Below are 24,525 nucleotides of genomic sequence, written 5' to 3' on the forward strand. Positions count from 1 at the left end.
TCCGGGTGTATTAGACTTTTTCCTGGAGATGTGATTATGAATGGGCATTAGTAAGCGGTGTTATGCAGAGATGCCCTTCTCTGAATGACCTCTGGTATTTGTGTTTTGAGTTCTTGAGAACATACATATTTTTTAGTATCCCATGGTCTTTATCATTGTCAGGCTGTCACTGAACTGTCACTTGCATTTGGCTACCCCTGGTAATTTTCTTCGTTCTCCTAACTCACTGCTTCAAGTTCTTGAGTTGGCAGGACCAGGCTCCTTTTATATTTCTTCTGTGAATAAAATATGCCAGTGTCAATGCATAGACTTTGAGTTATCCATTCTGACCGTTCAATGGCTTTTCTCTTTTTTTGGTTTATTCACAGGCTGTGGGATGTGGAGGTTATCAAAAATCAGGTCTCCATAAGTGAGAGGTCACTTCAGGCATTTCTTTGCACTTATCCAAAAAAGATTCCATCCATACTTGCTTAATGGAATGTGTGAAGAGCTTGGCTCCTCTTCCAGGTCATCCCTCTGCCTCATTCTCCCCCTGCAGCAGCAGCAAGAGCCCGGTTCTGGAGTGGGAGTAGAAGGTACAGGCATTGCTGCAGTGGCAGGACGGGAGCCCACTGCTGACAGAGTGCCTGGCCTCAAATTACACTGTATCAGAGCTCGGGCATAAAATTAGCAGCAGTGTTCTCTGTATGAGGAGAGAGAGAAATACCTGTATTCAGCAGAACCATGGGCAGGGACAGAAGAAAAGGAGAGAAAGAGGGGAGGAGGGGAAGAGCTGGCCCATCACGGGCTCTTCCCTGGACATCTTTGTCCCCCAGGTGCAGAGGTGGCTTCCCAGTGGCTGAGTCAGGGCCACAGGAGGTTTCTTGGGGGTTGGGGGGTTGGGGTGGCCGGGGTTTGGAAGGCAAGCCATGAAAAAACCTGGGAAGGTAAACTTGAGGGCTTGACCCACCTGAAACACACACATACAGATATACACACTGAAAACGATTAAAAAAGGAATAAGAAATGTCCATATGTCTAGGCACTTTTATACATTTTCTATTAATTCCTACTACAACTCCATTAGGCAAGACTGTTTTACAGATTGGTGAAGAAGAAAGGCTCAAAAAGGACATGTTATCTTGCCTGAGTTCACCTATTATAAATGTACTTGTGTTTATACTCATTTGGCACTGACTGCAACCCAAACATCTAAGCATATTCTTTCATAGCCACAATGCCACCACTATACACATTATACGGTCTTTTATAGACACAACACAAACGCACTTACACTTACCTATGCGAGCTGTATGTGTTTATACACAAATATGTGTTTCCAACTACAGGTATATACCACACACACGGTTTACACAATCACCTGCAAATTCTGTATCATGCTTGCTTGCTAAAATCGTTTTGCCATTTCCTGTCCTTCCTGACCAACTGTAGGCCAATGTCCTCCTCTTCCCTCAGTTATGGCTGTGTGCTTGCACCTGTTGGTACTTACAGACACCTGCACTAATAACCCTGTTCTTTCTGTGTTTCATCGTTTCATCCTCTAGCCTGGGAGCCCTGAGACACCAGCAACTCATCGGACTTATTGTTTGTATTATTTCTAGTTCTTCGGGTGTGAATTCTTCATGATGTGGAGGCTCTGAGCTGTCTTTCACAGCTCACGATTTATAGTTTTGGTCTGTGAGTTGACAGAGTAGGCCCTGCGGAGTCACTGACTCCAAGCTGTTTTTATATAATGCCTCAGGTTAGGACTTCTGCACCACATGGGTAGCTTATATCAGGGCCTTACACCAGTGCAGAGGGCAGGCTTGAGGCTGATCTGGTACACACGTCCCTTGTTCCACCCATGGCCTGAGAGAGGACCTCAACTCCTGCTGTGACTCCAGGCTGATGGCTGAGAAACTCTGTTCCCATAATCAGTTCTGACACCCACTTTACACTGAGAGCTCAGATTTGACTTTCTGCTAACAGCAGGACCTGTGGCCTGTACCTAGTCCCAGATTTGGCATTAAAATCTCAGCCCAACAATGCATATCCAGTCTTGGTTTTCCCACGGGCTGTGGGCCACGTTCCTCTCTCCCTGGTATAGATTCCTGACCCTTCTCTTTGATCCTACCTGAAAATTATGCTTTCTTGTTTTTTAGCTGGGACTTGCATGTTTAAAGTAGTTTAAAACACCTTTCTGCTCTGTGTGTATGAATACGAGTGTGTGAGCGTGTGTGGCTGGCAGGGAGTTACTGGGTGTGACTGTGCTGATGACTCCTGTGAACCTCTTCTCAGAGAGGTCCCTTCAGAATCAAATACCCATACCTGTTAGGAGCTGCAGTCACTGACTAGCAGCATTTCATTTATTCACTGAATATTGGTTGAGCACTTGCAATGTGCCAGGCACGCTGCTAGCCAAGGAGGCAGTCATTAAACATACAGATAAACAAACAAATATGAGATGACAATAGTTATGAGTGCTCTGCAGTAGACGTGCAGGGACCTGTGAGAGAATGTAGTAGGGAGGGCCTTAATTTAGGGTGAGCGGTCAGGGAAGGCCTTGCTAAAGATGTAACTTCTAAGCTGAGATGCAAAGGAGGCAGTGAAGAGCTCGTTCCAGCAGAGGGAACACCATGCACGTAGGCCTTAGGGCAGACGTCTTAGAACATTCTAGAAACGGAAAGGAGGCCAGTGAGAAAAAGGGAGCTCAGGAGCAGAGGCTGAGGAAGGCTGCAGGGCCTCAGGGGCATTGGAGGCAGGCAGGGCAAGGACTCTGGACTTTATCCTGAGCACAGGGTGATGGGGCAGGAGAGTTTAAGCAGGGAGGGTGAAACTCACTCTGATTGGCAGCCCTGTGAAAGAGGATTGGCTGGGCATGGAGATCTAAGGATAAGGAAGGGATATCCCAGAGTGCCAGGAAGCACAAACCAAACTTCACACTCTAGGAAGACAGAGGCCAGAGGAACCAGGAGGGCTTCCTGGAGGAGGTGGCATTTACTCTGGGCCTAATGGATCACAGGAAAATGGAGGCCAGCATTCCAGGCCTGGGGAAGAGTTTGGGCAAAGGCTTGGCAGTAAGAGAATAAGGGTTGGGCTTGATGGGCCAGAGGATAAGTGACTCCCCAAGGTCATAAGACACCCTGATGGCTGGGACCCCATCTCTGATAGAGCAAGGCTTCTGATACCCAGCTGAGGCTTGGCGCCAAGGACTGACATCAAGGAAGTGGATTCCTGCAAAACTGGCACCCGAGGGTCCACTTCCTCAATTTCTGTGCAGCTGGGAGGTGAGGTAAGAGGAAGTGTGGGCCACAGGCTAGGCCCAGAGAGCCTGGAGGAGGAGCCTCTGCCAGAGTGGAGAGAAGCAGGCCTAAGCCTCCCCAAAGGCAGCTCCTGGGGACTCCCAGGACCGCAGGCTGAGACGAGAAGCAGGGTGGCTGGAGGAAGTGAGAGGTGAACTCAGCCTGGGACTGGCTGGGTGAGACTCTCCACCTGCTCCCTGGGACCATCGCCCACCATGGCCGTGGCCCAGCAGCTGCGGGCCGAGAGGTGAGTGCCGGGGTGTGGCCGCCCCCGGGCCTTCTCACTGCTCCTCATAGGCCTTGGGGACAAAGGCCGGTCCTTCTGCAGTCCCTGATCAACATGAGAGGCTGGGGTTGAGTCAGAACCCAAATACTCAGAAATGCAACCTCTCAGAACTGCTTTAAGGAAACTTTGAGCTGTGGCTCACCACTCTCAGACACAAATGAGAACACCGAGGCTCCAAGAGTGGGAGTGACTTGCCCACGGTCACACAACGAGTGACCGGCAGTGTCTGGAGAGGAATGCAGGTGTCCTGGGTCCCAGGCTGGGGCCCTTTGCTTCACATGGTGATCAGCAATGACTTTCCATCTTCTGTGCAAACAGAATTCACAGAATCTGGCTTGTTCTTCCTCTAATCAGGGCTTGCCTCAAATGTCACCTCCTCCAAGAAGCCTTCCTGACAGCCCCTACCTCATTGCTGTCTGACCCTTTGCCCTATTTCCCTTTTCTGACTGGTTCTTATATTACAGGAATAATATTATATGCTCATTTATTACTTTTTTCTTGAACATTGGCTCCCCCACGAGAAGCAAGCTCCGTGAGGTTGTGTCCGTTTTGATCACTGCTGTATCCCGAGAAGGTAGCTCATCCCTACTGAGCACCAGGACCAAGGGCTCAATAAATGTTGCTGAATGAATGAATAAATGAATGAATGAATGGGTGGATCTTTGAGGTGGAAAAGGTCTTAGATTCTTCTAGTCCAACCTTGCCATTGTACAGATTGGAAATCTGAGGCCCAGGGAGGATAAGAGACTTACTCAGGGTCACAGAGAGTGACTGGCAAGGTTGGGACTTGGAGTACAGCCTCACCAGCATCTAGCCTTGTCGCTTGGGAAGCATTTTCAGAATTTTTCCTCAGTAGCCAGGTCTGAACTCTGAGCTGCGGGGGCCCTGAGGACGCAAAGCCTGGCCCCTGCACCCCCTGGATTGGAACAGCAGGTGACCTCTGTTACCTACGTGGAGGCCACTCACGGGGTCACCAGAGACAGGCCAGGCTGGTGTGTGCCTACGCGGGGAACAGAAGGCCCATGCTGGGGCCTGGGGCTGGAAGTAGAACCTGAAACGTGGGTGGGGGCAAGGGCAGCAGAAGCAAATGCTTAGAGGGGAGTCCACGTGGCCTTCTTGAGCCTCAGAGTGGGGCGCAGGAGCTGGGTAAGGCTGGCCAACCTGAATTCCTTCCACCCCACACATGTTCCTGGGGGACCCAGCCGCACGCAAACTCGAACCTTCCGGAAGCAGCAGCTGCTTGAGGCTTGGGCACTTCCTACTTTCTGGGGTACAGGGTTCAGGGGATGACGCCGAGAGCTGACCAGCAGGACTGTGTGCTCCCTCCCCCGCTCCCTGTCCCCTTTCAGCTGCCTTGGCCCCCAGAGGGGGAGGGACTGCTTTTCATGAGGCCTTGAGCCAGGTACTAGGGGCATGGGGGCTCCCTATACCTCGAAGGTCTTATCTGAAAGTGAGCCTGGATTGTTCTGCTTAAGGTCAAATCAGAGAGTACAAGGAGAGGGCACAGGTTCGCGTAGCGGGGACTTTCTAGAACCCCAAGGCGAGACATCCAAAGATGGGGAGGGCTGCCTCAGGGGTGGCAAGTTCGGTTCCAACAGACATGTTTTGAGCACCTACTATGTGCCAGGTGCCAGAAAACCTGCCCTGGCTGCCCTCCAAGGATTCTTCCAACCTCGGCCTCCCCCAGGGCAGGCTCCAAAACCTCCCCCAGGCCAGGTTCCAAAGTCTGTGAACTGTGCGAGTATGTCTTGAGCCAGAACATCCCGGCCCAGCAGGGCCTGGGTGAGGTCCCCAAGGGAGCGGATATTCCAGGGGACTTCCGGTTGGGTTTGCTGCTCTTCTTGCCCGCCCCGCAGGCAGTCAGGCCATTCTCATGCTGCCCATCAAAAAACTCCATAAATGCAGATGACGGTAGTGGCCGTGTATTGAGCAGTACTGAGCACCTACTGCATGCTGGGCTCTGTTCTGGGCACTGGGATGTAGGGTGAGCAGAGTCCTTGCCCTCGTGGGGATTTTAGGGCTGTGTTTGTTACAGATGGGACTGCACGACCACCCGGAGACATAAGTACTTCTCCTGTCCCCATTTTACAGAGGAGGAAAGGAGCAGAGCACAGGGAGGAATCTTCCCAAGGGAGCTTGATCTTCTTGTCCCCAGTGCTGCGCCTATACCTCGAGCATTTGCCAATGTCTGTCCTGCTTGACCCCTTCCTCAGCCCCCACCACCCCAGGGAAAACTCGACGTCCCTCTGCGAGGCATCAAGGCGCCTCGTGAGCGGGCCCTGCCTGTCTCTCCGACTGGTCTCTCATCACGTTCTGCCTCCCGCTCAGTGCTCCAGCCATGCTCAGCTCCCTGCAGTTCCCTGAACTTGCCTCTTGCACAGCTGTGGACTTTGCACTTGCCATCCTGAGACCAACTCCTCTTTGCTTCTCCCGGCTGATCACTGGTGCTGCTTCTTCTGGGAAGCCCTGCTTGACCACCCTCAGCCCGAGGATGCCCTCTGACGGCGCATGAGCCTCCATAGTACAAGCTCCTGCTCCCAATCTCTCCTGTCTGCTGCATGCTTGATTCTTTGAAGGAATATAATAATGGCCAGGCTCCTGTTCTAGTTCAAAATGCCACGTGCTTTTCCTTCCCAGCACTATGCCCATTTGAATTATGTCATTATTTGTTTAGTGTCCAGCGTCCCCTTCCCTTCTCCTTGGAGCTGTGAGATCTGAGACGCCCATATGTCTTAATGGGCTTAGAACAGTGTCTGGCCCACAGGCAGTGCCACATACAGGTTCGCTAAAATTATAATTATTTTAGACGGAGACACAGGCCGAGAAGGGCTGGGAATTTTTTTAAGTTCACACAGCAAGTTGCCGGGAGGCTCAGAGTGCAGGGCAGTATGGCAGCGTTTGGTAACAAATTTCTGGAGCCAGACTGCTACTGCTTGGGCTCAAATCCCAGCTTCCCAACTTACTCGGGCTAATCTTACTATGCCTCAGTCTCCCGATCTGTACAAAGGTGACACTGTCTTAGAAGAGCACCTGGCATCCTCAGGAAATAGGCAGCTGCCGTTCTTATTACCCAACCTGCCTGCCGCCCTGCTCAGGGCCATTTCTACCCTTTAGGTTCCTTCCTGTGCACCCCCCACCCCCACCTTCCCACCTTATTGTACTGCAGAGGAAATTACCCAGGACAACACAGCCTCAGGGGAGAAAGTGGAGGAGGAAGCTTCTCCCAAGGGTATCACCATAGGAGCATGTGTGGAAAGTGAGTGGGGCTGGGAGGGGGGATTTCCACTAACTGCCCACTGCTACCCTGAGTCACCACCGCGTGGCAGCCCCCTGAATTCTGATGCAGCCTCAGATTCTAGGTCATGTGGGTCTGGCGTGGACTGGGACTAGGGTGTATAGACTCCTGAGGTCCTAGCCAGCTCTGGGGCCTTGGACTTGGCAGCCCCTGCAATCCCCCAACTACCGCCGCCCCCCCGCCCCCACCACTGTCTCCCATTTCCCAATTGCCGCACCAGAAGAATCATAGTTGCTTCTTGTTTCCTTGTCTGTCTCCAAGTGGCTGGACTCAGTGACTCATCAGAGACTCCTGGCTGTGCCTTCTCCCGCTCCTTGGCAGTCTGATTCCTCTTCCCCTATCTGTCCCTCTCAGACCTTTCCTCTGTTCCCTGATAGCTCTTCACCTAGTCAGGAGTGGGGGGTCTTAGCCACAAGCCACAGGCAGAAGGTTATTCCTACCTCGCCCCTTTTAGCCGAGACCCCCATGCTGAGATCCTGAGCTATACAGCAGGCCTCTCAAATTAGCATACCCCAAACTGAGTCCATCAACTCTGCCTCCCGTCCCCATCCTGGCCAGAAGTGTGGGTGTCACTCTTGACAGTGCCTTTTCTTTCACCTCCACATCCAAACAGTGCCCAACCTCTCCTGATCATAACTTAGGAGCAACAAGAAATTGGTAATGTGTCTGTTGGAAATGCATTAGGCTGCAGGGAATGGAGGAACTGACCATGGCTTAAACAAACAGGTGATTATTTGGTCACCTAACAAGAAGTCCACTTTGGGAGGCTGAGGTAGGCAGATCACTTGAGGTCAGGAGTTTGAGACCAGCCTGGCCAACATGGTGCAACCCTGTCTCTACTAAAAATACAAAAATCATCTGGGTGTGGTGGCTTGTGCCTGTAATCCCAGCTACTTGGGAGGCTGAGGCAGGAGAATCACTTGAACCTGGGAGGTGGAGGTTGCAGTGAGCTGAGCTCACACCACTGCACTCCAGCCTGGGGGACACAGCAAGACTCTGTCTCAAAAAAAAAAAAAGTCCAGAGGTAAGCCATAGTTGGTTCTGTAGGCCAGTGACATCAGGACTAGCACCCCAGAGATTCCTTTGGCCTTTCTTGTGTCTTGCCTCATGGAGACAATATAGCTGCTGTAGGTCTGGATGTCACACTTGCTTCAAGACTGCTTTCAAAGGGGGAGACCATGCTGAGCTTGTCCATCCCTTGGGATCAGGAAAGCAAGAACTCTGGGGAGGCTCCTGCACCAGGCTTCCAGTTAGGTCTCATTGGCCAGAACTGGTCACATGGTTGCTCCTAGCTGCAAGGGAGGCTGGAAAACAGGAGCTGGATGGTGATGTTTGGCTCAGACCCATCATGATCTATCACCTTGGGGCTAGGCACATGGCCACTCTGAACAAAACCAGTGCTCGGTTAGCCAGGAAGAAGCAGAGGATACAGCAAATGCTCACAGTGTCCACCAAGGTTGGTGGCCCTTGTGTCTATCTCCTCCTGTCCCTGCTGTCTGGCTCAGATGCACACAATCTCTTAGTCGGACCACTTCAGGACCTCCCAGTGGTGCTCTCTCCTCTAAGTCTCTGCCCATTCTTTCCTCCCCACACACCTGCCTGAGCTGGCCCCTAAAGCCAAAATCGTATTTATGTTTTACTTTCTTTCTTTCTTTCTTTCTTTTTTTTTTGAGATGGAGTCTGGCTCTGTCCCCCAGGCTAGAGTGCAGTGACATGATCTTGGCTCACTGCAACCTCTGCCTCCTGGGTTCAAGCAATTCTCCTGCCTCAGCCTCCCAAGTAGCTGGGATGATGGGTGTCATTTTTGTATTGCCTGCCTCAGCCTCCCAAAGTTCTGGGATTACAGGCATGAGCCACCATTTTACTTTCTTCCAAAGCATGTTTTACTTTCTTCTGAAGCCCTACGTGACTCCCCATTGCCTACATAAGTTCCCTACTTGGCCCTTGGGATCCTCCGACTGGCCTCACCTGCCCATTCAGTCTCAGATCACACTGGCCCCAGCCACACAGATCCGGGCCCACTCTGCAGGTCATGCTGCTCCCACTGCCTGGAAGACCCTCCCCAATTTCTACCTGGCAGATGCCTATTCTACCCTCTAGACCTGCTCACAAGTCATCTCCTTTTTGAGGATTTCCCCAACCTGGGCACAATTAGGCAGTCTCTCTATGGGGGTCCCATAGCACTCCATCTAGGGCACGTGTTGACTTTGTTTACACCTGTGACCCAGGGCCTAGGACAGGGCCTGGTATGGAGATGTTTGATGCCTTGTTCCCAGGTGAATCTGTGCAATTGACAGCAATGTGTTAGACTATAATTTGGCTATTGCTATATGGCCACCAGCTTCCCATTCCTACACTCAATATGGCCACCAGCTTCCCATTCCTGCACCCGGTATGGCCGCCAGCTTCCCATTCCTGCACTCAATATGGCCGCCAGCTTCCCATTCCTGCACTCAATATGGCCACTAGCTTCCCATTCCTGCACCCAGTATGGCCGCCAGCTTCCCATTCCTGCACTCAATATGGCCACTAGCTTCCCATTCCTGCATTCAAGGCCTGGGCTGTGGCTTGTTATGTCCGTATTCTGAGGGTCAGTGGCTGGACCTGGCCTGGGAAGAGGTGCTGAGAGACGAATGTTGGATCCACAACATTAGTTTGCTTTGCACTCTACCTCATACCCCGTGGACCCACAAAACACATCAGGGTGATAACCAGGACTTCTTTTCCTCTCCTTCGCACAGTGACTTTGAACAGCTTCCAGATGACGTTGCCATCTCGGCCAACATTGCCGACATCGAGGAGAAGAGAGGCTTCACCAGCCACTTTGTAAGACAGACTCCTAGTCCTTCACCCGACAACCTCTGAACTTCCACCCAGCTGACCTCTGAACCTTGCCCTCTGACCTCTGAACCTCCAATTCTCTGATCTCTTAACTTCTATCTCAGTGGTTCTCAACAGGATCGATTTTGCCCATTTGCCATTACCCTGGAAGATTCTGATTATTGCATCTTGGGGCAAGTCTACTTCATATTTAGTGGATAGAATCCAGGGTGCTGCTAAACACCCCACCGTGCACAGGACAGCCCTGTCCCCGGTAAAGAACTATCCGGCCCCAGCATGATACTAAGGTTGAGAAATCCTGATCGCGTCCTTTGACCTCAGAACCTCCACCTGGAGAGTCGGGGGTGAGGGACTTTAGTGTTGCCCCCACAACACTTCTGTCATATTCAGACACAGATGGAGGGGGCATCCTGCGCCCACAGCACAGCCAGGGGCAGGTTCACTCTGCACCATGACCTCCAAGGCATGGCTCCTCATTTCTTGGGCCTGAGTGTGTGTTTGGTCTATTTCCAAGGGCTCTTGCCTCTAATACTGGGTCTCACTTCCTCTCTTTTTCCAGTTTTTTTTTTTCTTTTATTTTCATTTTTTTTAGCAAAGCTCGTCTGCTTCTGGGGCACCAGCCTTTGACTTGACAGGGGTCTCCTTCTCCAGAGACGGTTCTGCATCCTTATCCTCATCATCTTCCTCCTCCTCCTCTTTTCCCCTCCACCTCTTTTTGGCTTCTGCTCCTGGCCCCTGAGCCTTCCCCACAACCGCTGTCCTCCTTAGGTTTTCGTCATCGAGGTAAAGACAAAAGGAGGATCCAAGTACCTCATCTACCGCCGCTACCGCCAGTTCCATGCTTTGCAGAGCAAGCTGGAGGAGCGCTTCGGGCCAGACAGCAAGAGCAGTGCCCTGGCTTGTACCCTGCCCACACTCCCAGGTAGGCGGCCACTCCCGTCCTGCTGCTGCAGAGCTGCTGACTCTCCTTCCTTCCAGGGCCCCTGACACTGTTCTGTGATTTGATCTCAACCCCAGTGAAAACCGTTCATGTAGTTTATAGCCCCCACTACTGGCAGTTACGGGCTGCCAAGCCCTCCCCACATGGCTCCCCCTGCCTCACGCTGTGGCTTCCACCCCAAGCACTCTAGCCTCACAGCCCCGGACCTCTGATGACCATCGTGGCCACTCGCTCCTGCTGTCCCCTACCAGGAGGCCACAGTCTGGAGCACTTCAGCACCCGGCCTCCCTTCCTCAGAGACAGGAATCCCCCAGTCTGGTCCCTAAACACACTGACTCACCTCCCTGCCTGCCCTCAGCTTCCTCCCATGAGACCAGCCCTCTGACTTCACAGTCTTGGCTTCCAGCATCCCTGTGCCTCTCCTTCTTCCCCTGTCCTGCCAGGAAGCTGGGCGGCCTCACGCCTCTGCTTGCAAACCGTCCCCTCGCCCCCTGGCCTCCTGGTCCTTCCTCCCCAGCTGGATCCTAACATGCACCTTGGACAGCGCCAAGCCCTTAGCTGCTCAGCACCTGCCCCGCAGGAGGAAACCCTATCATGAAAGGGTTACACGGGGGTGGTCTCAGCAGCGCCCTTCATGCCCTGCAGGCCAGAGACAGGGACAATTGTCTCCCTTCCCCAAGCCTCAGGGACCCTTCCCCAAGCTCCAACCCCACCTCCAGCTTGTTTTTTCTGTCTCTGTCTCTCTCTGTCTCAGCATATGACCCCGCTCCTTCTCATGCAGCCCCACCAAGGAACTTGAAGCTCTCCCCAGGAGTCTTGCCTGCTCCAAGCCAGCCTCCCCTCTCAGGCTTCCTCACTTTCCCTCCTCTCTCTTTTGGGGCTCTCCCCTGACAATCTACCCCTCCTTTCCCTTGTATATTCATCTTCCCCTTGATATACCAACTCCCTCTGCTAAGCGTCTCCACAGCCTCAACCCTCTTCTGTCTTTAAACAATCCTGAGCCATGAAACACCATTCTTACAAGCCTCCCTGAGCCTCCGTGCCCCCAGGGCCCCCAGAGATCTCTTTCTTCTTCCTTTGGCAATCAAATTCACGCGTGTCTCACCTTGGCATGGCCATCCTCTCCTTCACTCCTCAGCTTGGTTTAGCTCTGACTACTCCAGTGAAATTCCTCTCGGTGAGGTGGGCCATGACCCATCAATTCTGGCTTCCATGGCCGGTGCCAAGCCTCATCTTCACACCCCTACTCCTTCCTCTGTTAAGCTTCCTCCAACCTCCTGAGGCAGCAGTGTCTCCCAATCCCCTTCCTACCTTACTAGAGACTCCTTCAGCTTCTCTGTTACAGAATCAACCTTCTCTGCTGCTCCTTGGAAGGTGGGGATCCTCTGAGCAGACATCCTCTGTCCCCTGCCTTGTCTTCTTATTCCAAACACTCACCCTGGCAAACTGACCCATGTTTGGGACTTTAATTGTCACGTTCTTCCTCCTAACTCCCAAATGTCTAGCTCTAGCCCAGACCCTCCTACCGCCGCCACCATCACCTCCGTCCGTCTCCTGGACACCAGGAGCTGGGCAGGTTTCAGGCTTGCTTCCTCGTGGGGGTTCTCTTGGTGAATGGTTCTACCAGTGCGCCCACCTGAAGGCACCTGGAGGGGACATTTGTCTCCTAGTAGCCCATCAGATTTCCTTTTCCTCCAGAACACTCTGCCTTGAGCTTGAGGAATTGTTCATTCATCCACTTAACAAATGCTCATTCATCTGGGCATGATTCTAGACCCATGGTTCTTAACTTTGGTGGTATGTGGACGTGCCTTGAGAGATGGAAAGAATCCTGATTCCTGAGTCCTGCCCCCAGAGATTCTGATTTAATTGCTCTGGGGCAAGTGCTACACAGTGAGATATGTACAAGCTCCTTGGGTAGCTTGAATGTGCAGCCAGGGTTGCCACTGTCCTGGGTGATGGGGGTACAGCTGTGAGCCAAGCAGGTGAAAATCCTGCTCTCTTTGAACTAAGAGTCGTGTGTGTGTGTGTGTGTGTGTGTGTGTGTGTGTGTGTGTTTGGATGAACAGGCAGTAAATGAAAAAGTAAGACAAGAAAAATATCAGCTGGTGATAGCACAACTCAGAGAATGAAAGTTGGATGGTGCCAGAGTGGCCACTTCAGCACTGTGAAAAGATAACAGGGAAGAATGCTGAGCCATCGGGAAGGGGCTCCGGCCAGGGTTCCTGGCCTGCAGGGGCAGCCCTGAGCCCTGGGGCCATGTTGGGCCAGGCTCCTAGGACAGCTCTTTGTCTCTTCTCAGCCAAAGTCTATGTGGGTGTGAAACAGGAGATCGCCGAGATGCGGATACCTGCCCTCAACGCCTACATGAAGGTACCAGTGGGCCTTGCCACCTTGGCACGTGGAAGGGCATGCAGTGTTGGCGGGGGAGCCCACGTACCATCCCTGGGTATGGCTTTGGGAACTGGAGCTGGCTCTCTGGCTCTGATGGCCCCATCTTCAATCCCCAAAGGCCTGGTCTGGGGAGAAAAACAGGATGCGTCCTTAGGGTTCCAGGGATAGGAGCAGGAGCAATGGAGAAGGTACAGGAGCCACACTTGGAATTGACAAGTCTTCATTTAATGTTCCAAGCCCCACAGGTGAATGTCTGTGCCAGGCATTAAAATACAAAGGTGAATTCCATCCAGTGCCTGCCCCCAAGGTACCCACTATCCCATGGGAATGCCAACAGGTGGATCATAAGATCACACGGAGACATATGTGTGCCTCCGTCATGGGGGTGTGGCCAAGCAGGCTGCAGGTTGCTCATATGGCATCTTTGTGCAAACCAGAGAAGGCCTCCTCTGGGACAACACACCCCCTCACCTGAGCATGGGCTGGATTTTAGCTACACTCACGGGTCTTGGCTGGGGACCCTTGTGTATTCTCCGACCTGCAAACTCTGCATCTCTGTGAGATGGGAGCACAGAGGAAGGAGCATCTTAAAGGTGGAGGCAAAGGTGGTCAGGAAAGGACTTCTACCAGCCAGAGCCATGCAGGAAAGCCGCAGTGTTCCTCATGAGGTGGCAGTGAGTGCACCGTCACTAGAGGCCTGATAGTGACCTCAGGAAGCTGGCAAGGGAAGCCCTCCTCCCAGCCCAGAGGCGTCCTCACAGCTGAAGAGCACTGGACTAGGATCCTTTAGTCTTGACTCTGACACTGACTGGCTGGGTGATTTGGGGTGAGTTGCCCATCCTCTCTAGGCCTTGGTTTTCATACTTGTGAAATGGGACAGTGCCCTCTAGTATCACAGGAGTGAAGTTGGGATCTGTTGAGAACAGGATGAGAAAGTGCTTTGTAAACTGTGAACCTGCTTCCAGAATGTGAGAGATCTTGACTCTTGATGGAGGAAGGGAGCAGATGGAGGGCAGAGGAGGTGGGAGGAAGGAGGACAGAGCAGGTAGCTGCAGGAATCCTGGGCTCTGAGCAAGGAAGAGGGAGGGAGGGAAGCTGGGTGGGCTCTAGCTGCTCCTTTAGGGTGGCTGAGGCTCCACCCTTCTTCCCCTGGGCTAGAATAAGGGAGTGGGCTCTGGAGGGAGGGAGGGAGGGAAGGAAGAAGAGAAGGTAGGAGGCAAGGTTGAGGAACTGGGGCTCCTCATTCCACACCTGGTCTTAGCAACCAGCAGTCCAGAGGATCCATCTCTGCCTCTTTGTTTCCGATTGGGTTCCTGGAAGCCAGAGATCATTCAGTGCAGGAATCTCTGCCATGGCCACCCCATCCTGTGCTTGCATACCCTCAGAGACGGGGAGCTTGCTATCACTCTGCCCTGACCCAGGCTGCTTGTCCCATTGTTGGGCAGCTATGAGAAAAGCCCAACTCTCTGTAAGTCCCACCCACTGGTCTCACCCCACCCTCATGAAGAATGTGAATCACGTGATAATGACAACTGCCTGGAACTGCATGAAGAGCTTTGACTGGCAACCAGGAGGCTCTTGATACACGTTTATGGATAAATGAATAATCTTATTTAATCCCCTCAATAACTTTTGAGTTAAGTGTGACAGAGCAGTTAGGTAGGTGGGATGAGATTTGAACTCATATGTCTGTGATTCCAGGGTTTGAGCTCTTACCCACTGTGCCTCATTGTAATGAAAATGACAGTAACAATGATGATATTTAACTTTGATGGGCACCTGTTATATGCCTGGCGTTGTTCTAAGGATTATGCATATATTTACTCATTTAATTCTCACATAATCCCACGGGGGAGAGGCTATTATTGTCCCCATTTTATTAATGACCATCTGGAGCCAGGTTTGCCCAAAGCCACCCAGCTGGTGACAGGCAGAGCTGGGATTCGATCCCAGAAGCCCCCGACTCCTTAAACACCTCCCAGGCTGTCCCCATATGACAGCCTTTTCCGGGCTTTGCATCCCCAGTTCCTCTTGGACAAAGTTCCCCGACCCCACCTTATCCTGCTGCCCCCGTGGGATCCTCTGCAGGGCTCTGGGTGCCTCTGGAGCCTCAGCACCCAAAGCCAACTTCGTGTCCCCAGACCTGTGCGCTTGGAGTTTGGTGAGATGACCCCGCCAGGCTCTGGGTGCTCACATCCTCACAGCTTCAAGGTCTTTGCGTCGTGGTAGGTGTAACCAGCTTGGATGAAACAAGGACACTAGGGCTCAAGTCCAGGTCCTGCCACTTAGCTCTGCTCTTCTGGGCCAGGTACTTTCCCTCTCCAAGCATCAGTTTCCTCAACTATGATATGAGATAAAGTCTCAGGAAGTGTTTTGTAGGCTATAATGCCACCAACTGTTGTTAGTTTGGGTTATTTTGGGAGCCCCCTACCCCCGCCGACTGTTGTCTCACCTTGAGCTTTGGGTAGCCTTTAGTGGCAGATGGCTCTGGGTGCCCCAGCTCTGTCCCTTGCTAGGCTGTGTGGCCTTGGGCAGATCCCTTCACCTCTCTGATCCTAACTCATGGGATGTCATGAGATGTAGCAAGGGCACGCATGTGATACCCACCTGGTAAAGTCACCGCTAGGTCATGTTACTTGTCATCACCATTATTGCTGTTTCTGGAGAACTTTAAGTCTTTTCCGAATGGACTCTTCTCAAGCCCCTGGTCCCTCTCCTGATCTTGGACCCAGAAGCAGAGCTTGTGAAGTATTACCTCCAGCATGCTGAGTTTTCTTATTTTTTAAATAACGCGTTTCTGTTATCAGGCATCATGCATTAGTAAAGAGAGGAGGGCTGATGTCAGGGCTCGGGGATGGGACATCTGGGCTGGGGTGTCCACATCTTTCTGCTGAGTACCCCACCGGTTCTGCTATCTCACCCACGCAGAGCCTGCTCAGCCTGCCGGTCTGGGTGCTGATGGATGAGGACGTCCGGATCTTCTTTTACCAGTCGCCCTATGACTCAGAGCAGGTGCCCCAGGCACTCCGCCGGCTCCGCCCACGCACCCGGAAAGTGTAAGTGACCAGCCCCTGGGCTTCCACATGGCCAGAGCCCTGGGTCCCTGCTGGAAAAGCGTCTCTTTCCCCTGAAAGGAGAGAAGGAAAATACAGATCGGCCATATCCCTGGACACTCCAGGATGATTTGGTTTATTAGATGGGTTTAGAAAGTCATGTTCAGGCTTGGAGGGACAGAGGGTGTGTGCCTTTCAATGTGATAATAAGGACTGGAAGACAAGAACTGGGATATTGACTCCAGAGAGTTTTGTGCCACAGCAACCACTGGGGATAGCCCAGAAGCTCTGGGTGCCTGGAAAGAATTGGGGGCAGAGAGGAGGGAAGAGCTGCCCCATCCACAAACATTCTCTGAGCATCTCTGGGAATGCCTTCTCCCTGGTGTGTTGGAGCTCCGTGGGGCCAGCTATGGCTCTGGTTGTATCATGCTGGCCTCCAGGGCACACTGCTCCTCCCTTATTCCAAAAAGCCCATCCCTCCCACCAAAAATTCAAGCCACTCGTAGACTGCTGAGCTTCCAAAGCCCAGGTTGTTGCTACTAAGAATTCGGGGAAAAGCAGGATGGAGCTCCTGAGCTCCCCACCAGCTCCTCCCTCCGCTTCCTCCCACCAGTGTCTCCAAGGGTCCTCTCCATGCCTGGCATCTCCCCTGTGCACACAGGCAGGTGTGTCTTAATTCCAGCTGTGCCATGTGGCAGCCACAGGCCCCAGAGCAAGGCACTTCACCTCTCCAACCTTCAGTTTCCCTCAGCTGAAAAATTAGAACAGTCACATTTACATCAGAGCTTGGTTGTAGGGAGCAGAGGAACAAACACATGTGAACACTTTGGCAAGTGAAAGGCACCGAATGAGCGTGTATCCCCTTCCCCACCTGCTTTCTGAGTCTGGCTTCCTGGTCCATAAAGAAGGGAAAACAATCTCACCTCCAAAGAGGTTGTGAGGATTTGGGGACAAGTGTGCCCACCCAGAGGAGCAATTGCAGCCATATCTCAGCATCTTCTCTCTCCCTTGCCTTCCCCGCTCCTTGCAAGGGGCTCCTCTGGACACAGAAGCAGGAAGCTGGGCCCTGAGAGAATCACAGGGCTAATAAGCCCCTCTTCTCTCTCCACAGCAAGAGCATGTCTCCACAAGGCAACATTGTTGACCGCATGGCAGCTCCGAGAGCAGAGGTACCCTCCACCTCCGTGCTGGCCAGGTTCTCACACTGTGGGCATTGGCCTTGGCCCACCTGCCAGCCACTGGACCTCTCCTGCTGGGCACTGCTGTGTGCCTGGGACAGTGCTGGGCACTGGGAGGAAGGAAGGGATTAAAGCCTCAGCCTCTGCCACTGGGGGTCCCCAAGCCCAGCTAAGGGGAGGGAATGTGACCAGCGTGTGGAGCCAGAGGAGAATGCTTCCATCCCTACGCTCATCCAGCCAGTTTGCCTGGGCCTCCTCTGAGTCGGCCCTGCCTTAGGCATGGAAGCCGCAGAGATGACTCAGACAAGGCCCAGCCCGTGATAAAGCCTGGGGACCAGGGTGGGTGATCAGCCCAGAGAGTTCGAACCCTTCTCTGTATGCTCACCTCCACCAGGTCTGGAAGGAGCACCCATCCTGGAGTCAGGGAGACCTGGGTTCAATTCCCAGCTCCTCCACTAAAAAATGGGGTGGCCTCAGACAAGTCGCTTATTCTCCCCAAGCCTCAGTTTCTACATCTGTAAAATGGGAGACTAAAGTATGTAAGGCACTTCTATAGGAACTCAGTGAGTGTTTTCTCCTTCCCTCCTTACTGCACGCTTCTCCTCAGGCTCTATTTGACTTCACTGGAAACAGCAAACTGGAGCTGAATTTCAAAGCAGGAGATGTGATCTTCCTCCTCAGTCGGATCAACAAAGACTGGCTGGAGGTGAGTTCAGAAGTGAGGATGGAGGTGAGATTGGAGGTGAGGTTGGAGGGAAATTAAAAGTGAAGATGGAGGTGAGGGTGGAAGTGAGATTGGAGGTGAGGATGAAGGTGAGGGTGGAGGTGAAATTGGAGGTGAGGATGAAGGTGAGGGTGGAGGTGAGGATGGAGATGAGGGTGAAGGTGAGGATGGAGGTGAGGGTGGAGGTGAGATTGGACCTAAGGTTGGAGGTGAGGATGGAGATGAGATTGGAGGTGAGGGTGGAGGTAAGAGTGGAGATGAGATTGGAGGTGAGGATGGAGGTGAGATTGGAGGTAAGGTTGGAGGTGAGATTAGAGGTGAGATTGGAGGTGAGGATGGAGGTGAGCATGGAGGTGAGATTGGAGGTGAGGGTGGAGGTGAGATTGGAGGTGAGGATGGAGGTGAGGGTGGAGATGAGGGTGAAGGTGAAGGTGGAGGTAAGGGTGGAGGTGAGGATGGAGGTGAGATTGGAGGTGAGGGTGGAGATAAGGGTGGAGGTGAGATTGGAGGTGAGGATAGAGTGAGATTGGAGGTGAGATTGGTGGTAAGGTTGGAGGTGAGGATGGAGGTGAGATTGGAGGTGAGGATGGAGGTGAGTGTGGAGGTGAGATTGGCGGTGAGGATGGAGGTGAGGGTGGAGGTGAGACTGGAGGTGAGATTAGAGGTGAAGATAAAAATGAGAATGGAAGTGAGATTGGAGGTGAGGTTAGAGGTAAAGACGGAGGTGAGGATAGAGGTGAGGAAGGTGAGTTTGCAGGTAAGGATGGAAGTGAGATAGAGGTGAGGATGGGGGTGAGTTTGGAGTTGAGGATGAAGGTGAGGTTGGAAGTGAGGTTAGAGATGAGGTTGGAGGTGAGATTGGCGGTAAGGTTGGAGGTGAGGATGGAGGTGAGATTGGAGGTGAGGATGGAGGTGAGTGTGGAGGTGAGATTGGCGGTGAGGATGGAGGTGAGGGTGGAGGTGAGACTGGAGGTGAGATTAGAGGTGAAGATAAAAATGAGAATGGAAGTGAGATTGGAGGTGAGGTTAGAGGTAAAGACGGAGGTGAGGATAGAGGTGAGGAAGGTGAGTTTGCAGGTAAGGATGGAAGTGAGATAGAGGTGAGGATGGGGGTGAGTTTGGAGTTGAGGATGAAGGTGAGGTTGGAAGTGAGGTTAGAGATGAGGTTGGAGGTGAGGTTGGGAATAAGGATGGAGGTAAGGTTGGAGGTGAGTACGGAGGTGAGAATGCAGGTAAGGTTAGGCTGAGATTAGAGGTGAGGCTGGAGGTGAGGTTGCTTCAGGCATTGTATGCTTCAGAGACTGAGGATGGTCTCAGAAGGCCTCAGGAAAGAGATGCTATCTGAGGATAGTCCTGGAGATCCAGGCAGGTTGGGGAGCCTGCGGGAACACAGCCTTTGGGGAGGCAGGTGTTCAGTGGGAGCAGAACATTCTGGAGCTCATGCAGCTGTCTTTGGTTCTGACCCTGAAAAATGGGTTGCTTAGGGCAAGTAAGTTAACCTACTGAGTTTAGTTTCTTGGTCTGCAATGGGTGTCTCAGCAGGGGCACTATTGAGACTGGGGCCAGATGGTCCCTTGTGGGGTTGTCCTGAGCATTGCAGGGTGTTCAGCAACATCCCTGGCCTCTCCACTAGATGCCAGCAGCACTGCTAAGTTGCAACAATCACATGGCTCTCCAGATATTTGCTCCTGAGGGGTGAAATCACAACCACTTGTGTAATATGGGACAACAGTACATACCCTGCCCGCAGCAATAAAAGCTGCTGATGAAGAGTGTGAACTCAGAGTCAGCCTGTTTGGGCCATTTCCTAGCTCTGTTTTTTACTAGCTTTGTGGACCTTTGGAAACTTGCTCAAACTTGCGGTTTCCTTTTCTGTAAATGTTTCTGCATCAGCTTCCTGGAAGGGGTAAAGGAGGTGGTAGATGGCCAGGGCTCGCCCCAGAGCCTGGATATGCGGCGCCTGGCCAGGTACTAGGGTCATTAAGAGACATAAATGAAACTTCAAAGCCAGGGCCTTTCCCGGTCACTGCTTTGTCCCAGTGTGGCCCAGAGAAGGGCTCCGTTCTGACTCAGTGAGTGGAGGTGGGAAGTGGCTGTGTTGGGCCTTGGCCTGGGACCAGCCTTTTGTATTAGGTCCTGTCTTCAGACTTAGTGCTCCTGTGGGGAGTGTCTGAAGGAAGTTCTGGGACAGACCCAGAGGCAGGGTCAGCCCCTGGGGGTCCCAGGACCTTTAAGAGCTGGGTTGGGTCCCCGGCGTCCAGGCCCTGGAGAGGAGCTAGTAGTGGCCGCTGGTTTAGCCAGTTTAGCAGTTTCCGTTTTACCCTAATCATAGATCTCCATCTCAGGAACTCAGGGCTCTTACAGAGGCCTGAGGAGTATCTCTGGGTCACTTTCCAGAAATAGAAAACATGTATTGCCTTCCTGTTTTCCGGAAAGTCCTACTTATCAGTATGCTGGCTAACTTCTGGCCTCAGGTTGAAGGTGGGGGCAGAGGGGCAGGGAGGGGACCACTTTGAGCCTTGGTTAATATGTTTGTAAAATGGCATGTAAATAATCCATCTTCCACAGGGTCGTTGTGAAGATGAACAGAACACGTGCCCAAAGCCCAGGCCGTGGCCGGGTCTGGGTCTGATTTCTGGCTACTTGGTCTAGAGTAGCTGCACAGTTTTATCTGATGAATGAATGAGTGAGTGAGCGGGATCAGCAGCAGGCCCTTCCTCACCCCTCATCCTCTTCCTCCCCTGTTCTATTTTCCTCTGTAACACCAGCCGCCATCTGACTCACTGGATAGGTCATTGTTCACAGCGCGCACAACCTGTCATTCTCCATCGTACTGGAAACTCCGTGCGGGCAAGGACTTATTATTATTTTTTTAATTATTATTTTTTCTTTGAGACAGAGTTTCACTCTGGTTGCCCAGGCTGGAGTGCAATGGCGTGATCTCGGCTCACTGCAACCTCCACCCCGCCAGGTTCAAGTGATTCTCCTGCCTCAGCCTCCCGAGTAGCTGGGATTACAGGCCCGTGCCAACACTCTTGGCTAATTTTTATATGTTTAGTAGAGACGGGGTTTCGCCAAGTTGGCCAGGCTGGTCTTGAACTCCTGACCTCAGGTGATCCACCAGCCTTGGCCTCCCAAAGTGCTGGGATTACAGGTGTGAGCCACTGCGCCCGGCCCAAGGACTTTTATCTGTTTTGAGAGCCCAGAGCCTGTCACGTGGCTGGTCCTCAAGAAGTCTTTGTTGAATGAATAAGTGAATGAGTGAGATAAAAGCAGCTTTCTATATAAATCCAGATTCTGGCATATTGTAAAACCCAAATATAAGCCTTCTTAGAAGTGACCAGCTCAGCGAACTTCCTCGCTTTCTCTCCTCCCTCTACAGAAGAAGACCTGGACCTCGTCTGCCTTTCCCCATCATTAGAACGGGGCTGAGGGCTCTGAGGCGTGGCTCTGCTGCCTCTCCTCTCACCAGCATGGCATCCCTTCTCTTCCTCTGCAGGGCACTGTCCGGGGAGCCACAGGCATCTTCCCTCTCTCCTTCGTGAAGATCCTCAAAGACTTCCCTGAGGAGGACGACCCCACCAACTGGCTGCGTTGCTACTACTACGAAGACACCATCAGCACCATCAAGTTTGTGGCCTGGGAGGGAGGGGCCTGTCCAGCCTTCCTGCCATCCCTACCACCACCACCCCTCACATCACCCTCTCATGGGTCCCTCTCCCACTCCAAAGCCCCCAGTGGCTCCCAGATGAGCCACAATGCTGTAACAAACCATCAGCGTCTAGCGTGGCCTGGCCAGCCTCATTCCCCTTTCCCCCACCCCATGCCCCACTTCCAGCCTGATGCCTCCTTACTCCAGCCTGTCGCCCCCTTAGGGACATCGCGGTGGAGGAAGATCTTAGCAGCACTCCCCTATTGAAAGACCTGCTGGAGCTCACTAGGTGAGGGGCTGGGAACGGGGCTGGGGAGTTAGACACTCTGGAGAAGAGAGTGCCAGGAGAAATGTTAAGCACTAGTATTAAGGTGCTAGGGGTTTTGCATGTACTTTGTCTTCTCGTTTTATCCGCAGCCCAGCCCTGCAGGTTAGGCAGCATCTCCCCACTTTAGAGATGAGCGGGGGGAGCTGCAGGGAGGTTAGGGGACTTGGCTGAGTTCACACAGGTTGTGGGTTTAGATCCGGATCTGCAGCTGGAGCTAAAGTCTCTCTGGCTGAAATCCTTGGACTTGAACCATCCACTCTCAGGGACTCACTACCCCCCACCCCCAGGTCCAGGACATTGCTGGACAATTATTTTACAGAACGGTAATGGCATTGTTACATTTCTGACTATAAAAGTTGTACCAACTCATTATATATTTAAAAAGAAACGTCAGTAACCATGTCAGAAAGATACAAAGAAGTGAAATCACCTCATATTTTTACTCCCCTCGTTATGTGACATACACTCAGATTTCTTCAGTACTTACACCCCACACACACATGCACACACAAAAGTTACTTTGCCTGCACAAAATCTTTCAGTGGCTACATCATTAATACGGCCACGCGCTTTTGCTGGCCTCTTAGGATTTCTACTTTTTTACTACTCTAAACGACGTTGTACAGACCATCTTAGTTCACCTATTTGATGATTTATCTGATCATTTCCTTGCAGTGATTTTCAAGAAGTGGATTTGGGGATTAAAGCGTTTGCAAGTCTCATAGGCTTCTGGCCCACATTGTCAAATTACTGGTAGAAAGCTCAGATCAATTTCTACGTGAAGGATGCGCATCTTCCCGCACCCAGGCCAGACAGTTCCTGTCCTTACAAGGTTCTCCTCAATAGCCTCACACAGGTGTCTCTGAGGCTTTATACGGCCCTACTCTGTGCCCAGTCAAACCCACTCTTCTTCACAATTCTTAAGCCTTTAGCACATTTATACACAAGACATTTCAGGCTGTGCCACTAATTTCCTGTGAAAGTCTCTTCTCTCTTTTTTTTAAGATGGAGTCTCACTCTGTTGCCCAGGCTGGAATGCAGTGGTGCAATCTCAGCTCACTGCAACCTCTGCCTCCTGGGTTCAAGTGATTCTCCTGCCTCAGCCTCTTGAGTGGCTGGGATCACAGGTGCATGCTACCACGCCCAGCTAATTTTTATATTTTTAGTAGAGACAGGGTTTCACCATGTTGGCCAGGCTGGTCTGGAGCTCCTGTCCTCAGGTAATCTGCCTGCCTCGGCCTCCCAAAATGCTGGAATTATAGGCATGAGCCACCGCACCCAGCCTCTTCTCCCTTTTAGGCCTCGATATCCCCATCTGTACAATGCGAGTTTCGATTACTTGGATGACATGGGCTTGTATCAGGTTCTGACTTTTTCTCACTTCTGGCTTCAGGACATAAAACTCTTTTTGCCCCCTCTCCCTACCCCTACCCCACGCTTAGGCCCTTTGATTATCCCTGACTTTTCCCATGCAGGCGGGAGTTCCAGAGGGAGGACATCACTCTGAATTACCGGGACGCTGAGGGGGATCTGGTTCGGCTGCTGTCGGATGAGGACGTGGCACTCATGGTGCGGCAGGCTCGCAGCCTCCCCTCCCAGAAGCACCTCTTCCCCTGGAAGCTGCACATCACGCAGAAGGACAACTACAGGGTCTACAACACGATGCCATGAGCTGACGGTGTGGTGTCCCTGGAGCAGTGAGGGGACACCAGCAAGAACCTTCAGCTCTCAGAGGAGATTAGGACCAGGAAAACCTGGGAGGACGGGTGGACTTCCCATCTTTGAGGCTAATGGACCCGTGGAGCTTGTAATCTGTCTCTTTCTACTCTTTACATCTGATTTAAATAAACCATTCCATCTGAAAGGGGCAGGCTGCGGGAAAGAGTGTCTTTCATGGGGAGTAAAATACCATTTAATGAGCATCCACGGGGGGCCATTTATATCTGGCAGGGGCCCTGGCTCTGAGACCCCTGTCCTGCCACCCCATTTCCTTGCTCTGTCCCTGTGTTGGGGGGAAACCCGAGGGTCCCCAAGCCGTACTCTTTCTCCCTCCCACTGCTCCCCTTTTCCTGGGATTGGCCACCTGCCCCACAGAAGTGATCTGCTCTGGGTGCCCTCTGGGGTCCCACCAATGCCAAGTCCTCCACTGTGTGATGAGGGTCAGACGCTCTCCTCTGCCTCCCTGTCTCTGCTGCTCTGTGGGGCGGGAAGGTGGGTCTCGGGGTTCACTGTCTCCACTATAAGTAGGGGCAGGGGGAGGACTCTGGTCTCATCCAGGAGGAGGGGGACACAAAGCAACGGGATCTCCTTCTCTAAGCTGAATCTCCTTCTATCCTAATCTGCCAAAAATTAAACAGGTGTCACTCCCAGAATGGTGGTGTGAGGAGCTTGGTGGACCCTCTCCCCAGGAAACAGCAGTTTAACTGATGAGAAATACTTAAAATCAACTGTTTAAAGTCTCTGGAAATTGTTCTAAGGGCACAGAGCACATGGAGAGACAGTCGTTCCAGAAGATCATTACGTCTCAGTAAGAACAGTGAGTTGGTGGCATTT

The 24,525-nt window shown here is 52.4% G+C and overlaps 1 protein-coding gene across 2 annotated transcripts; it reads left to right on the top strand.

Annotated features, from left to right (window-relative positions):
- Positions 1–3,272: 3,272 nt before the first annotated feature.
- On the top strand, positions 3,273–23,840 carry NCF4 (neutrophil cytosolic factor 4). Of its 2 annotated transcripts, XM_002831073.6 has the most exons (10): positions 3,276–3,528; positions 9,604–9,688; positions 10,472–10,625; positions 12,946–13,016; positions 15,966–16,093; positions 17,202–17,259; positions 17,876–17,974; positions 21,492–21,622; positions 21,868–21,933; positions 23,448–23,840. In XM_002831073.6, the coding sequence occupies exons 1-10, from the start codon at positions 3,497–3,499 to the stop codon at positions 23,641–23,643; spliced, it is 1,020 nt and encodes a 339-aa protein (XP_002831119.2). In that variant the 5' UTR covers positions 3,276–3,496; the 3' UTR covers positions 23,644–23,840. The 2 variants fall into 2 exon arrangements, with proteins under 2 accessions (XP_024095628.3, XP_002831119.2); XM_024239860.3 differs by having other exon boundaries at positions 3,273–3,528; positions 21,492–21,933; positions 23,448–23,583.
- Positions 23,841–24,525: the final 685 nt, after the last annotated feature.

Source organism: Pongo abelii, chromosome 23 (assembly GCF_028885655.2).
Source record: "Pongo abelii isolate AG06213 chromosome 23, NHGRI_mPonAbe1-v2.0_pri, whole genome shotgun sequence".
NCBI lineage: Eukaryota > Metazoa > Chordata > Mammalia > Primates > Hominidae > Pongo > Pongo abelii.